This window comes from Aotus nancymaae, unplaced genomic scaffold, assembly GCF_030222135.1.
Source record: "Aotus nancymaae isolate 86718 unplaced genomic scaffold, 86718_ANA_hifiasm-v0.15.2.pri h1tg000049l, whole genome shotgun sequence".
Lineage (NCBI taxonomy): Eukaryota > Metazoa > Chordata > Mammalia > Primates > Aotidae > Aotus > Aotus nancymaae.
The window spans coordinates 7018281-7035975 of NW_026988463.1; the positions used below are offsets into that span (position 1 = coordinate 7018281).

Sequence of the window (17695 nt, forward strand, 5' to 3'; positions counted from 1 at the left end):
AGTTTTTTTGTGTAAAGTGTGAGGTTTAGGTAAAGGTGTGTCTGTATAGATATCTAGTTACTCTAACACTTTTTTTGGTGTATATCAGTTTATTTAGGTTTTCTTAAAGGTGGTTGTTATAGGGATTATAACACACATCTTTCTCTCAGTCTACAAGACTCAGTATTTTGCCTCTTTAATTGGAATGCAGAAACTTTATCAGCCATGTTAATTGTTGACTGTGGTGATTGTCTTTACAATTTATACATATATTAAAATATCAAGTTGAATACATTAAACATACACAATTTTTATTTTTTAATTGTGCCTCAGTAAAGATGTGAGATAAAAAAGAAAACATCACCATGTATGTCTCGTCTTTTCTTTACTCCTCATGTTTGGTTTATCTTTTTTCTGTGGTGCGGAGACAGACTCTGGCTCTGTGTGCAGTGGCGCAATCTTGACTCACTGCACCCTCCACCTCCCAGGTTCAAGCGATTCTTCTGCCTCAGCCTCCCGAGTATCTGGGATCACAGGCATGCGCCATCATACCCAGCTGATTTTTGTTTTGTTTTGTTTTGTTTTTTGAACCGGGTTTTCACCATGTTAGCCCTAGTCTCGAACTCCTGACCTCAGGTGATCTGCCCTCCTTGGCCTCCCAAAGTGCTGGAATTACAAGTGTGAGCTACTGCACCTGGCCATAAATTTTGTACTTTTAGTAGAGACAGGTTTTCAACATGTTGGTCAGATTGGTATTGAACTCCTGACCTCTGGTGATCTGCCCACCTCCACCTCCCAAAGTGCTTGGATTACAGGTGTGAGCCACTGCACCTGGCCTATGTTTTGTTTATTTTATGTATTGTGTATCCATAAATTGAAAAGCTCTTCATGCAGTTTTCTTTTCTCTTTTTTTTTTTTTTTTGCTTTAAGCCATTAAACGTATTTTAATGAACTCAAGCGTCCAGGCACCTATTAACATTTACCCATTTGTTTAACATTTTCATTTCCAGTGCTCTTCCTTTCTTGTTTCAAGTGTCCTTCAGGTATCACATTTCCAGTTTCTGGAAAATTTCCTCTAACAATTATTTTAGAGCAGGTCTGTCTGCAGTGAATTTTCTTAGTTATCTTCATATTTCACCTTCGTTTCTAAGTGATGTTTTCATTGGATTTAGTATTCTCAGTTGACAGTTGTTTTTTTGGTAATTGAATAACTGTGTGTTACTTTCTTCTGACTTCTCTGGATATTTGTCTGTTTTGTTTACTTTGATTTTTGTGTTAAATCCACAATTATTTGAATTGTTGCACCCTTATAAGTTTGTCTCTGGCTGTTTTCAGTCTCTTTAATTTTAGGTTTTACCAGTTTGAGTATGATATATGTGGTTGTGAATTTCATTGAGTTTAACTCTTAAAGTTTCTCGAAATTCTGTGTTTATATTTTTGGTCAAATGTAGGAAGTTTTCAGCCATTTTTTCTTTTTTTTTTTTTTTTTTTTTTTTTTGAGACGGAGTCTCGCTCTTGTTACCCAGGCTGGAGTGCAATGGCGCGATCTCGGCTCACCGCAACCTCCGCCTCCTGGGTTCAGGCAATTCTCCTGCCTCAGCCTCCTGAGTAGCTGGGATTACAGGCACGCGCCACCGTGCCCAGCTAATTTTTTTTTTTGTATTAATAGAGACGGGGTTTCACAATGTTGACCAGGATGGTCTCGATCTCTCGACCTCGTGATCCACCCGCCTCGGCCTCCCAAAGTGCTGGGATTACAGGCTTGAGCCACCGCGCCCGGCCCCATTTTTTCTTAAAATATTTTTTCTGCAGTGAACACTTTATCTTTATCCTTATATTCTAGAATTTCAGTAACATGAATGTTGTACCTTTTGGTATTGTTCCACAGTCCCTGAGTTTGTTTGTTTCTTTTTTTTTTTTTTTGTCTTCAATTTTTTTTCCTCTCTTTTGTTTAGATTGGATATTTTTTATGTATTCAAATTCAGTGAATTTTTCTTCTGTTATCTTCATTTTGTGTTTGGACTGATTCAGTGAAATTTAATTTAATTTAATCTGATTTAATTAATTTATTTTTGAGACAAAGTCTTACTCTTGTCACTCAGGCTAGAGTGCAGTGCTGAGATCTTGGCTCACTGCCAGCTCCTCCTCCTGGGTTCAAGTGATTCTCCTGCCTCAGCCTTCCAAGTAGCTGGGATTACAGGCGACTGCCACCATGCCTGGATAATTTTTATATTTTTAGTAGAGATGGGGTTTCACCATGTTGGCCAGGCTGGTCTTGAATTCCTGACCTCTAGTGATCTGCCCACCTCGACCTCCAAAAGTACTGGGATTACAGGTGTGAGCCACTGCTCCCGATCTGAGATTTTATTTATTTATTTTTAATTTAGTTACTGTTTTACAGTTGTAAAATTTCCATTTGGTTCTTTATATCTTTTGTTTCTTTGCTAACACTTTTTTTTTTTTTCATTTATTTTCAGTGTGTTTTTTCTTACTCTTTCAAGCAGTTTGTTTTTGTTTTTGTTTTGAGATGGAGTCTTCCTCTGTCGCTCAGGCTGGAATACAGTAGCGCACGGTCTGCTCACTGCTACCTCCTTCTCCCAGGTTCAAGTGATTCTCCTGCCTCATCGTCCCTAGTAGCTGGGACTACAGGCGTGCACCTTGACGCCCAGCTACTTTTTCTATTTTTGGTAGAGACGGGATTTTACTGTGTTGGCCAGGATGGTCTCGATCCGTTGATTTCGTGATTGACCTGCCTTGGCCTTCCAGAGTGGTGGGATTACAGGAGCGAGCCACTGCATCCGGCTAGGAGCAGTTTTATAACAGCTGCTTTAAAGTCTTTATTTGATAATTCCACCGTCTGTGCTATCTTGATGTTGGTGTCTGTGAATGTCTTTTCCCATGCAAGTTTAGATTTTCTTGGTTCTTTGTATGTTAAGTCATTTTGGTTTGTATCCTGGATATATTGAATATTGTGTTATGAAACTCTAGGTCTTGTTTAAATCCCATGGAAGTCATTGGTATTTTTGTTTAAGCAAACAATCAGTCTTGTTGGATTCAGGCTGAAAGCTCTTGCTTTTCTTCTGTGGAGTTGTTTCCAATAACAGTTATGCTGGGTGTGTCCCATGTATGTATCCCGCCTATGACATGGGCAGTACTGTTCCTTAGTTCAATTCTCAAAGCTCATGGAAATTTTTTGGGGTCAGATACACACATGAGCACAGAGGTGAGTGCAGGAGTTTATAAAAATACTGTATGGAGGTGATTTTCCCAAATTATTTTTTCTCCAGGAGTCTCAAAGTACTATTTGTTTTCTAGGGTTCCCCATTTTTTGTCCTCCACCCGGAAAGCTGGTGGGTTTTTGTTTGTTTGTTTTTAATGTTCCTGTTCATGTGCTTCTCATCCGAGTCTGCATTGAGGGTCAAGTGTCAAGAGAAGAGAGGAAATAAAGAAAAGCAATGGAAGGTGGGCGTTATTTGCCCAACCTCTTGGGGCCACAGTGGTAGATGTTAAGTGTGTACAGTTACTGCTTTGCCACTGTTGTTCATGCACGAACAGTACCCTGAGATTGCAGATTGCAACATAAGAGGATGGATAAACTTTTAAAAAGAAATAATAACAACAACAACAGAAGAACAATGGGGATTTTCTGTATTCTCTGAACATTAAGGTTCCTGTTTCTCGATTCCCAAAACAAAACCGGAGTGCTTCTCCCAGGTCTCTGTTTTCCTGGGTGTCTGATTTTCAGCTCGTGGCGACCTTGCACGTACTATACCAAGGGATATTGGTGGGGGGAGGTGGTAATTAACCTCCCACCAGTGGTGTCCGGTGGTACTTTAAATTTTGGTTGTTTTTTCATCCCCTCTCTACTTGCTGCTATTTAATATTCGGCGATCTCGAGTAGCCGCTCCATGCTTTCTATACAGATTTCCTAGCTGCACTCATTTGGGGAAACAGGATGAAGTGTTTTCGCAACATCTTGTCAAGAACCGAAACCTCACCACTCACTTCATTTATTTTATTGTTAAAATACACATAAAATAAAATTTACCGTTTTCACTACTTTTAAGTATATGTTTTAGTGGCATTTAAGTATATTCGGAATGTTGTACAACTATCATTATCCAGTTTGAGAACTTTTTTTTTTTTTTTTTTTGAGACGGAGTTTCGCTCTTGTTACCCAGGCTGGAGTGCAATGGCGCGATCTCGGCTCCCCGCAACCTCCGCCTCCTGGGTTCAGGCAATTCTCCTGCCTCAGCCTTCTGAGTAGATGGGATTACAGGCACGCGCCACCGTGCCCAGCTAATTTTTTGTATTTTTAGTAGAGACGGGGTTTCACTATGTTGACCAGGATGGTCTCGATCTCTTGACCTCATGATCCACCCGCCTCGGCCTCCCAAAGTGCTGGGATTACAGGCGTGAGCCACCGCGCCCGGCTGAGAACATTTTAATCACCCCAAATAGAAACCCCATACCCATTAAGCAGCCACTCATCCTCTTCCCTTAACCTAGTCCACTGGCAATGATTTCTTTCTGTCTCAGTGAATTTTCCCCACTTCATGTTTTAACAGTTTATGGAGACATAATTTATGTAACATAAAGTCACCTATTTCAAGTGTGTAATTCAATGTGGGTCTTTTTTGTATGTTTATAGAATTGTACTAGTTTCCTTTTTAATCTTTTGGAATATTTATCTCAGTCTTTTCCTCTTTAGTTTTTTCTTCCTCTTTTTTCTTCCTTTACCTTTTTTTTTTTCTTTCTGAGATGGAATCTTACTCTGTTGCCAGGCTAGAGTGCGGTGGCACGACCTCAGCTCTATGCAACCTCCACCTCCCGGGTTCAAGCGATTGTCCTGCCTCAGCCTCCTGAGTAGCTGGGATTACAGGTGCCCACCACCATGCCCAGCTAATTTTTGTATTTTGGGCCAGGCTGGTCTCGAACTTCTGACCTCAGGTGATCCACCTGCCTCGGCCTCCCAAAGTGCTGAGATTACAGGCATGAGCAACCACACCTGGCCTACCTTCCTTTTGTTTAATGATCTGTTATACTGTATTTTTAACACAAGATAGGAACCATAACATTGTATATTTATGTGGTTTGTTTTCTTAAAAACTAAATGGTGTCTTTTGAGCATTTTTCGTATCTCTGTGTAAAACCATGTTTCTAAATGGTAGATGTTATGCCATTCTATCAGTATAATTTATTTTTAATTTTCCCGTTATTACACATAATATTTATAATTTCTTTTTTTATAAACATTGCTGTTGTTAATTGACATGGAAATAAATGTTTGTGTACCTCTCTGCTTATTTTCTTAAGAGCTACTCTTACTGGTATTATTTCTGGGTTACAGGGCATAGAAAAGCACTAATTTATAGATTTTGGGCTCTGGTGCATCCCAAGTAAAGATTCAGTTTTTGTTTTAGAGAAAGTCAGAAGAAACTTCCTATACAAAATGCATAAAATATACATCAAAAGTTGGTTCCTAAACCTCCATATCCCTTAGTAAAAGTTTCAAAACCTTATAGTATACTGTCTGGTGCTGGAATTCGGGAGTTGTTTCATTGGTTTAGAAAAAGTACTGGAAACATGCAGAATAAAGGTGAATGCAAACCTAAGTTTTATTTCAGCCTGTTTTAGTTGAAGGTGGAGTCCACCAGTTCCCGATGACAGAATGACCATATATCTCAAATTTCCTTGTATGTGTTACATGTGTTACTTTGTATCTGTGTCCTTAGCATAATCTTGTAATACTTCTCTACTCATCCTTCTTAACCCACCTGTATTTTCTTGTGTGGATGATAAGTTACATGGCTACTCTTAAGAAGCATCCTTGGACATTAAGTAAAACATGTGGGTAGGGCAAAGATAATCAATGCATAGCATCTGTATTGCTAATACCCCCCTTTCTATCTGATGGCAGATATCAGAAACCAATTAGGGTTTCTTTCTCTGATGGAAGGATTGACCTCAGAATTCTCCCCTGCACAGTCCTATTACTACCGTCTGGTTAGAAATGGACCATAAAATGTAACCCAGTTGCCAAGGCATGCTGCTGGCACTGCTGGCCTTAAACATTGGAGAAGACACTGTGTGTTTTCCAGTGGCTTATCACAAGCATCTCAAGTGGGCTTTTATGGAGGAATTCCTGCAACTATGAGATAGGGCAAGGCGGGGTTTTAGGGCAAAGTGGGGGGTTTCATGCAAGAGGGGAGCTGCCCTCATCCCAGGCAGATGCTGCCTCCCAGCCATTCTTCTCCATCTCTCTCCTCATCCCCTTTCCAGTCTCTTGACTTATCCTAACTGTGCTTCTGAATCATACAATCAAACTCCAAGTGAAGCTTGGGCTATATAGACCTCAAGAAATATTAAATGCATAATTAATTAATTCTGGGTTTTCTTTGAGCTGAGTAATTAAAAGTAACTTTGTGTTTTCTTTCATGTTTTTCTGATACAGAGCATTCTGACTTTCCCCCTTCTTTTCTTGTAGGTTTCAAGACAACAGATGAATTGTGAAAGAGAGCAGCTAAGGGTAGGTGCACCTGCTGGTAAAATGCTTCCTGATTCTCATTTTTGTGTGATAAGTAAAATTTCCTTGTCTCTCCCAAGACACGAGTTCTAAGTAACGGGCTTCATCTTAAGACTGGTAGGGTTGAAAATATTTATCCCAGCTAATTTAGTATTGATTGAGCTGGTAAATACAGTATATCTTCTTTTGAAGTGCCATTATAGTAGATATAGATTTTTTGATTTAGATTCAGCAATAAATATTTCTCTTCTGGAATTTGTTTGACATCATTGTACTCTTTTTATGTACAACACGAGGACTAAGTAATAACAAAGGTCAAAAGGATGGCTTGCTGCCTTCATAATGTGAATACCAGGCTGTTTGCTGAGTGGCTAAAATGCTCTTTGGCTGTTGACTGGGGTGGGTGAGCAAGGAATATGTCAAGGGCATTTTCCAGGAGAATTTGCATTATCTGTAGACATCCTGGTTTTGGTGACATTTGTGTATATGGGAGAGGGAGACAAAAATTTGAACCTCATATTCTGTTTTCCTACTTAAAAATGAAACTGTCTTAGTGTTCAGGTATTTCAGTGTAAGAAGTATTCCTTAGATGTGGAGGGAATGTTTGCTTATAAAAGGAGCTTGGTGACATTGTTCTGCTTTCAGAGTGTCTCAATGGACATTCTTCTTGGTATGGGGATGGCGTTTTAAGAAACATTGGGATTTCTCCCCATGTGTTTTCTTTCAAATGAATTCATGTTTTCGGTGGAGGAGATTTAAATTATGATTCGTTTGTCTTTCATGTCACTGACAGAAATTTGCAGTTTTTACTGGACAACGGGCCTTATAGCCATGTTTTCAAGTTGTTATAAAAATTAGAGAAATATGCTGCTTTTAAAACTACAACAGTGAAATTTGGCTTCAGGGAACTACTGTGCCCAAAGATGGCTAATAAATAAGAATAATCTGTTAAACAAGACTAATGCCTTCATACGCTGCCCTGTAACTTTTCAGACCATTTACCTAATGATAGTTTCATGATGGCAATAATTTGTAGAGTTGCATCCATTTCATAGTTGCTGTTGGCATCAGGTTTGTCAAGTCCTTGGTTAAATAAACAACAGAATCCAGGTGCATGAAACCCAGAAAGTGAGTTAAGGTTTTTTGTTTCTTTCACGCATATTTGTTTTATGCACTATCTCAGTACGGCCCTCTCTATTAACCCCTCATCTCTACTCACTTTCCTCCCAAATACCTGTGCCAACATTAGTTGTGACCCTTTTCTTCGTGAAACAGCCTTCAAGATGTTTTGAGCTTTTCTGAACTCTCTTATTGCTTTTTTCCTGCAGTCTGAATTACTGGTTCATCCTATTAAATAATGTATTACAACATCAGATTTCTCTTCCTGTTTGGATGGGGACGATGGCTGGCCAGAACTAGGTCAGAGCTAGATAAAGGGAAATATGTGGCTTTGTCTCCAGGAGTGCCTGATAAATTCCTGAGAATTAAGATAACATTGAAATCTCTATTGCAAATGATGCCTGCCCTGGCAAGTTAAGGACACAGTAGGTAGTGAAGTGTTTGTTTGCATTTCGAGGAATTATTTCCCATAGATGAGTGCGTTGTGGATGGGGTGTGGTTTAGGTACAAGAATGGAGTACTCCCTTCTCTGTTACATAAATTCAGAGAGTGGTTTGGTATTAACAGAATGGGTCATTTAGTTGAGTCCCAAGTGTGGCTCTAGTAGCCCCACTTCTAACATCAGGAACCACTGCTCTGTTTATGCTTGCTTTTGTATTCATTGTTTTTGCTGTTTTTTTTTGTTTTTGTTTTTGTTTTTGTTTTTAATGCGAGTCTCTTTCCGAGACACTAAATCATAAAAGTTTATTTAAGGGAAAAAATACAACACTTTAAAGCTTCATTTACCTAAATTTCCATTTCTAATTACATTTTTGTTTTAATTTAATTGCATTTTAGGTTTTGGGGTACATGTGAAGAACATGCAGGATTGTTGCATAGGTACACACATGGCAGTGTGATTTGCTGCCTTCCTCCCCGTCACCTATATCTGGCATTTCTCCCCATGCGATCTCTCCCCAACTCCCCACCCCCCACTGTCCCTCCCCTAGCCCCCTATAACAGACCCCAGTATGTGATGCTCCCCTCCCGGTGTCCATGTGTTCTTATTGTTCAACACCCACCTATGAGTGAGAACATGCGGTGTTTGATTTTCACTTGAGTCAGTTTGCTGAGAATGATGGTTTCCAGTTTCATCCATGTCCCTACAAAGGACACGAACTCATCGCTTTTGATGGCTGCATAGTATTCCATGGTGTATATGTGCCACATTTGCCCTGTCCAGTCTATCATCGATGGGCATTTTTGCTGTTTATAGGAATCTATGTTTTGAATTGATAGATGACGCATTTCAATCAATGGCACACACATTTATACAGTTCAAAATTTAAATGGTACCAAAGAGAGTGCAATGGTGTTTTTCCCTTCCCGGGTGACTCAGGCATGCGTTTCCCTCTGGGAGACCCCCAGTGTGACTAAGCACTGGTAGCTATCTCATCTGTAGATATTTTCTTCTGCCCTGTTCATTTTTGTCCTCTGTCTTTCCATGTCTTTTTCTTCTTCCTTTCCTCTGTCCCTCTTTTCCTTTCACACTTGTAAGTCAGCCCTTCCACCACCTCAAAAGAAAACCTTCTTTATTAATGTGACTTTTTTTTGTGGGGAGAATTTTTATGCGTTTCCAAAAGAAATTTAGAACTGAAATGTAAATACCTGTCCATTTCAATGAAATGCATTTTCCTTAATCTCATTTTGTTTTCTTAGAAAGAGAAGGGAAGAAAAATAGAAATCTATTTAGTTACCACACCGTTGAAGGGTATCTGTCTGCAAGCCACAATTAAAATGTGTCCTAGGTGCAGCAATCAGAATGCATTTCCAGATTTGCTATCCAGGGTGACTGGACTGTGGCCATGTTGTCACATTTAGGGTGCTTCATTAGTGCATTCTGTTGTCAGAATTCAAGGATACAAGTGGACAGTTGTAAAATTTATTCCTTTTCCTTGGCCTCCTGGAAACAGCAAATGATGCAGAAAGATAAAGCTGCCCTTTCTGGTTTGTGTCGATTGACACTGTGTAGGGATTGTTTTTTAAATGAATTTATGCTTTTAAATGCTTTTAAAGACCAGCACCTAGTTTTTCAGGTCTCCTTTCTTTTTCTCACGAAGCCTCAGTTAATTTTTCCAAAACACACTCTATGAAGTCCTTAATACCTTTAAGAGATTGAAACGTCTTTACAAGGATTCTATAATTAATTTTAGAAATTGCAATGTTAAAAAAAAATAAAGCCAATTTTTTTTTGTTTTTTAATTGCAGGACTTCTCATAGCCTTTAATGTGTGAAGGTGAAATACAAAGAGATGGATATAATATACAACTTTTTTCTAACTCAGCAGACTACAGAACATTTTTGGCTGTAGAACATACTCTTGAAATTGTATCAGTATTATCAGTTAGGATGTTATATCTGTGAGATGTAGAAAAGCTAAGAGTTAGAGAAAAGCTAAACATTATTTAAAACAATAAATAACTCTTCAGCTTGCAGTTCCAGGGTTGATTGAGAGGTTTCTTCCTATCATTGCAGTGGTTTGGAACCCCTGTTCTTCCCTTGGGCTTTCTTTCCTTCTTCCAAGATGGCTGCCATCTACCCCATTTCCGGTCCTCACAGGGCAACATGCTCATCCGAGGGAGGGAGAAGAGGAGCTTCTCCTTCATAGCTCTTGCATTTTACTGGGGAAAAATTATTCCCAGAATCCTTCACTGCAGTCATTGTCTTAGATCTCATTGGCCAGTCTCTACATCAATCACTGGCAAGGTGAACTGGAACCTCAGCAATTGGCTGCAGCAGTTATGACTCATTTGCAGGATTAGGCATGTTGTCACCTGAACAAAAACAGGATTTACTTAAACTGGAGGAAGGAGAGAATGTGCTCCAGTGTAGTCATCCAGTGGAGTCAGCCACAAAAGAATCCACAAAAGGAATCCACTCTGTCAGGTTGCTGGTTTTCTGCCAGTACCTTTCATTACTCCCTTTCATCTCACATCTATGGGCTCAGCAACTATGTGAATTCTGGTTTGTGGAATTTGACACATATGCTTTCTCTGCCAGCCTTGAATCTCACAGGTCACATCTCCCATCCTAACCTACTTTTCTACTTATCTTGGCACTGTCTCTGTATTTTGCCTTGTGTAATTTGGAACTGCCCTGGATATAGTCTTTGCTCATATGCCCTCAGCATTAGATGTGGGAAGGAGGCATGGGGCACTGTGACTTGTACCCAGCTCAGCCCAGAGATACCATCAATGAGCTTCCTGGCACCCACCCTTCCGGAGACAAGGGCATCAGCCAGTTATTCCCAACAGTAGGGTCACCCTTCTCAGAGAACTATTGGGATTACTCACGTTTCTTAGTTGTTAAGCAAACCACACAACAGGAAACATTCATTCCTCCATCCCAAGGTTTGTTAATCTAGAGTAGACTCAATCTTCTTCTGAGCTTATAATTCACATTATTGGCTGGATTCTTGAGGCAAGATGGTCACAGGTGTTCGTTGTGGAATCTGTGATAGCGCTCCTGATCCATGGGTTGTATTCACCAGCTTGTTTCTGCATCACCACAAGTCATGGTGATAGTTGTGCAGTGACCATAACCAGTTATCAACCTTTACCTCTCCAGCATCTGAACCAACAGATGAACAAATTAACAACTAAGAGAGAAAGAAATTATCCCAGGAGCCTCTTGTTTCCCTGAGCAATCTGCCAGTTGGGGGAGATTATATGGTCATAAGGTGGGAGATTTTAATGCCCACTTTTCTGAGCACTCACAAAATATTTTATGACAAAGGGATGTTTTGTGCTTGAGTGTTAGATGTTGGTTTGGAGGCTGATTAACAAGTTTAGTTCGAAACTACTATGTAGGCAAAGGCATGACTGCCGGATTCTGTTCTGTGGCTTCAGATACTGATCTGCGGTATGGCAAAGTGATGGTATAGTTGTCGACATACTATACTATGAAGGGTGGTTAGGGCTGGTGAAGCACTGGTTATGGACTTAGGTTCAGATCCCAGTTAAATGCTTGTATCCCCTTAGCATTAGGTGTGGGCAGCAGGCATAGGGCACTGTGCCTTAGTACCCAGCTCAGCCCAGAGATGCTGTCAATGAGCGTTCCAGCCTTTCCAAGACAAGCGCTTCAGCTCCTTAGTGTCTCAGAGCTTGACTTTACCTATGTGTAAAATGAGAGTAGCTTACTAATAGGATTAGTGACTGGATAAAACGACTTACTTAAAGCACAGAAAAAAAAAAAAAAGCATGCCTCATAGTCAACAGGGTGAGCTACTGTTAATATAGTATTATTCCCAATAATTACTTCTCTTCCTCCTAAAAATATCAGGGATGGCAATACAGACAGCACGTATCTTCTGCCACCCAACTCCCCACATGGAAAGACAACACAAAGGGCAGACTCTGTAGTCGATGGCATGGTGGAGTATTTAGGAGATAACAACCTCTCAGTTAAGGTTGTTTGGAACGCAAACAATAGAGACAGATTCAGACTATCTTAAGCAGAAAAGGCATGCAACCAGGCCTCCTAAGAACCAAAGCTTAGAATGGAAAAGCTGTCTGAGCTCACGTATCTCTTGCTTATTTACTGTCTTTGTTTCTCTTTATGAGTCCACTCTGGATTTTTCTTACGATAAAGACTCCCTCTACCTTTATGTACACCTGACACCTTCTAGCCCCTAAGGTTTATGTTACATCACTTTCCACCAATATAGGGACTGTCAGTGTGTCATGGTTACAAATTCCCAGAAAAGGTGTCTCATTGGCTTAGTTTGGATCAGTTGTTCACTCTGGGCCAGTTGGATCTGTCTAGGAAGTGGTGTGAATAAACATAGATGCCCAGGACCAGCTCTTGAGGGAAGACTTCATTATTGGGGAAAAAGAACCATTGCTAGCTGAGTAAATAATACCAAAGATGCAGGGCGCAGTGGCTCACACCTGTCATTCCAGCACTTTGGGAGGCCAAGGTGGGCAGATCACCTGAGGTCAGGAGTTTGAGACCAGCCTGGCCAACATGGTGAAACCCCATGTCTACTAAAAATACAAAAATTAGTTGGGCGTGGTGACAGGTGCCTGTAGTCCACGCTACTGCGGAGGATGAGGCAGAGGCTGCAGTAAGCATAGATGCCACCACTGCACTCTAGTCTGGGTGTCAGAGGGAGACTTGGTTTCAAAAATACAAATAAAAAACACCAAAGATGTCTGCTGTGCTCTCGAAACATGGGTATCAGAGCTGAACAAAGGATCCTGGAAAATACATGTGCTAGCACCAACTGCTAGCTCAGTATATCCCAAAATAAAAGACAAAGACCCAACCCTGCATCTCATTCACAGCTTTCAGGCAAACACCAAGTCATTAAGAAAGAGGAAATCACGTGGAGAGAAAGTCACTCCCCTTTCCCTTTTCTCTCAATCGTCTTTATGTCAATGAGAAGCTCCCAGTTTAAACTAAAGTATCTTTAACAGAGCTCTAACACTTTCTAAGCTTGCTTTTCAAGGGAAAGGGAGTGTGCTTCAGGCTGAGAGCCTACAGCCACAGAGAGGCTTTTGGACTTTAAAAACATTGTTTGCAAAATATAGTAGTTAAGAATCAGGGGCCTGGAGCTAGGCCTACTGAGATAAAATCTAGACTTTGCAGTTTAGCACTTTGTAGCCTTGTGGAAGTTACTTAAATCCTCTGTATATCAAATTCCTCACCTTTATAGTGGAGATAATCATTGCACCAATTTCATAAGTTATATGTGTGTGCACGTGCATGTGTCTTTATGTCTTTATTTTAGCATGCAAAAAAATATTAAAATAATGAATGCATGTGAGGTTGTTAGAAAAGCAGTCTGAAATAGAAAAGGTTTTCTTAATTAATGTTGGTTATTAATGGATTTTTTTCATTAACTTTTATATGTGACTATTGATACTGGTTTTCCATTTACAGTGGCAATACAAAATTTCCTTGGCACACATTATATTCTATGTTTCATTTATTGTTCCATTTATTTAAGTTAAAAAGGGGTTGTTTTAAAGATAAATATTAGCTTCATAATGTTACAGAGTGTCCGCAGTTATGACAAGGATTGTGAAACTGGAATACAAATGACTGATTTTTTTTTTTTTTTTTTTTTTTCAAGAAATACTCAAATCATGGTACCCGCCTTGTGAAGGAGGTTTTAGAGCAGATCTGCATTATCAATATTTAATTTGCCAGTTAGAAGCGAGTTTCACATTTGTGCTAGATATAAGAGTGATGTGCATTGCATAATGCAAATTGCTAATGATCATCTTGGCTTAAACCCATTGCTTTCATCTGGACATCAGATAATGAAACTTCCCGACTGCCTTGGAATTGAGCTATCAGAATCAGAGATACCTCCCCCTACTGTGTCTCACACTTTCCCACCGTTTAAAGCCTAACTTTTCATTCCTTAATGGCTCCCTAGATAGCACAGAAGAAAATGTAAGGCCCCCTTCTCCCCACTCCTTGGTGAGACCTCACAAGATTCATGGGTTCTTCTTGACTGTAATTTTAGGATGGTTCATTGTAGAAAAGCCTGCTTCCATTCAGTGATTTATTCAAGAAATATTTTTTTAGCACGAACCATATACCAATCACTGTGCTAGGCAGTATAGGGATAATAATATACTGAAACTTGCACAGTTCTTACTCTCTCATACCTCACAGGCTGATGGAAAAGACATGCATTTGTCAAATAACCATTGACAACCATTGGCAAAAAATGTCCAATGTGAAACTGATGAATATAAGAAACAAGAGATGCTGTGTAAAAGGGTGCGAATAGAAGAAGCTTACCTGATTGACCTTCACTTACCAAATGCACTAGATTAACACATACTGTCCCTTCTCTTTATAAAACATATTGGCAGATGTGCACGGCATCCTATGCAGTGACTGTTTTGTACGGGTTTACCTCTCTCTTCACCCGTTGCAGTGTCTGCTTGCCAAGAGTCAGTTGTATTTGTTCCCAGGGCTGCTTCTGCCAGCTGCACTTTTTATTGTAATTACATTATTTAGTGGAATGTTACGTAAACTGATGAAAAATGAGTGCTGTAAGAAAAAGAGCTGTTTCTATGAAAACTAAGTTAAATGCTTTGGAGATGTTGTATGGAAATAAGATTCAAAAATTATTTTGATTAGCTGTGGGTGTGAGGACTGTAAAATATTAGTGGGGGAAAAAACCCTCAGAAATCGGGAAAGATTCTGCAGTCAGATTCTTCTCAGTGAGTCTTGACACTCTCATTCCATTTTAATCAGACCCAGAATTGATACCATAGACCAGGAGCTGGCAAACTTTTTCTGGGAAAAAGCCGGATTGTGACTATTTTGGTATTTGGAAGCCATAGGGTCTCCATTGCAACCACTCGGCACTGCCGTTTTAGCACAAAAGCAGCCACACAGAAAATGAATGATTGCAGCTATGTCTCAATAAAACTTTATTTACAAGACCAGCCAGTGGGCCATAGTTAGCCAACCCCTGCTGGTGACTGAAATGTTAGCGAGGTGTATGTGGGAAGGATAATGAGGGATTTTTATTGGCAGAGAAATGGCTTACAGAAAAGACTTTAGACTCACATCAAAGATCAACAAAGGCATGCACGTTCATATAGTTTACATTAAAACAAAAGATTGAAGGAATTTCTGTATCACTTTAAGAGTGATTCTTTGCTTTAAAGTCTTCTAGTTAACTCCCTTCTCCCATTCCCAAATGAAATGGCTTTTAAAGAATAGAATAACTACAACTAAGGCTTGAAACACAAAATACAATTATGCTTATTTTTATGTTCCAATCCTAATGACTCAGAATCCCATCTGTCTATAATGGAATAACAAATTTATCCTTTTTTATTAGATCCCCCAGCAAGTAATTTCTGGGACTCCCCGAGGAGGGTGACATTTCCCTGTATACATCCTGGTTCTTGTCCTATACAAACTGTTGTTCAGCTGTTCCAGAATTTTCTCCTTTTTAAGAAAAGTCTGATAACTTCCTTCTCAGGATTATTCCTTCCTCAGGAGCATCCCTCTGTAAGCATGAACACCATTCTTTGCACTAACATTCCAAATGATCAGCTAAAGCCAGGCTTTAGTGATTAGCTCAGGGGTTAGCAGAAATCCTGGTGGGTGGTGACTTGTGGAGAGGACCCTCAGGGTGCACGTCTGAGATGTTAATGATGAGATTTCATGTGTGTGTGTATTTGTGTGTGTGTGTGTGTGTGTGTGTGTGTGTGTGTGCAGGAAAAAATACTGGCAGATGTTTGCTTGCTTAAACGAATTGTCCCACCTTTGTGATTTTCTCCAAGTAAGGGGAGTTTGCCCCAAAGTAATTAATTCTCTACTTCTAGAAACTGCAGGAACTCAGGCAAATAATCCTGAAGGGAAGCTTCTCTACTAAAATAAGAAATTCATAAATACGTTTAAGATGTTTTTAAAATGTTGGCTTCACAAGACCTGTTCCATACAGAGCTCTTGTGTTCTCCAGTCTTTGCAAGAGTATTAATTGATGATCACAAGGAAATCAACTTCCTGATTGATTCTGATCAAGAAATCAGCCAACCACTCACAGAGTTTAATTTCTCCAACTTCATTGTGAAACATGATTAAATAAAGAAGTGTGCATGTATCTACCTTCCTTCATTTTTGATGCTGAATCTTATAATTCACATATATGTTAATTAATTCTTTCTTGGAATCTCCCCAGGCACTTAAACACTTTATTTGGAGAAGACTCAAAAGTGATCACATTTAGGATATTTGGCCTAATATTCATTCTTCCTTTCCCTTGCTTTAATTTAGCCCATTATCCCCAGTCATCATTCCCCTTTCCAGGGCAAATCTATTCCCATTTCTTGCTTTATCATTAAATCTGTATCAAACAGCTCCAAGCAAATCACTAATAATGCTGACATTTTAATTTGTCATCGCCATTCTTCATTTCTATGACCGATGCCTCAGCAAGGACTTGTCTTCCTGCTCCATTCCTTTGAGATCTAAATACCATTCCAGGAGGGAAAAAAAAAAAAATACTTGATAGGAAAGGGAAATAGGGCAGGAAGCAAATAAATAGGGCATCTCTAGTTTCTTCTAGTTGGAGGTAGAAAGAGGCAAGCTTGAATGTGAATGAGTAAGGAGGAGGAAACTCTTCCTTCCTGATGATGCAGACAAACCCGAGAAGATCCTAAGAAAAATGTTGATGAGATAGCAAAGGCTTCTGTCCTCCTTCCTGGCCGTAGATAAACCCTGTTTAGCCTGTGCTTCTATGTGGATGAATTGTGGGTGTAGCAAGCACATGCTTCCTTGTTGTCTGCAGCCAACAAATATTTCTACCTAAGGTAGTTAGTACTTTGTTATTCTGTTCGGCTTTAAATTTCCTCTTTCATGTGTGCAGCCTTGGCGGGATGATAAATCAAGACACCCTTCCCTAGTCATCAGATGTAGATATGGCCAAGGCAGGACAATTGGCTTCTTTCTCCTGAGACTCTGAATACAATAATGCAAAATACGGTGAAAAAAAAAAACCAAGCATGATTTAAAACCTGGAGCTGATTCATTTCGGTGGTGATATCCTGGTAACATTGAGTGAAGAGATAGTTCCCAGGACTAGACCTCAGATTCACCCTGATTCCTGCCTTTATATTTAAGCCAGGTTATCCATCTATCCATCCCTTAAGCTACCTCATCTCATTCAAATGATCCCCCCCCTTTTTTTTTCCCTCAAGTTAGTCAGACCTATTCCTTTTTTCCTGTGATCAAAGAATCCCTACTGACACACTGGGGAAATATGCTAAACTTGGAGAACTGCAGAGCCAAGAGTTTGGTTAAAGGTTTGCTAAAAGCCAAGTCTTCGTCATAGCCTGCAGTGCTTCCCTGATGCCTCTGTGGATTGGCGCTGGCTTTATGTATTGGCAGCTGAGAGAAAGGAGCTGTTGGTTTAGGACACACGTAGGGCTAGGTGCTTACCTACATTTGTACATCTTCTTGGGTCAGTTCTGAGTCATTGAGAGCAAGAAGGCATAGGAGGAGGGGTCTGTGTTTCAGGGTCTTTGGAGCCCTTCTCTTCCCTGTAGGAGTAAG

General features: G+C 39.9%; 1 protein-coding gene across 1 annotated transcript in view; it reads left to right on the forward strand.

Annotated features, from left to right (window-relative positions):
- Positions 1 to 17695, forward strand: part of RBFOX1 (RNA binding fox-1 homolog 1) — a 2526943-nt gene that overhangs the window by 1844119 nt on the left and 665129 nt on the right. Inside the window, 1 exon segment of the mRNA XM_021673515.2 lies at positions 6467 to 6508. Within this exon segment, the coding sequence (XP_021529190.1) occupies positions 6467 to 6508 (42 nt within the window).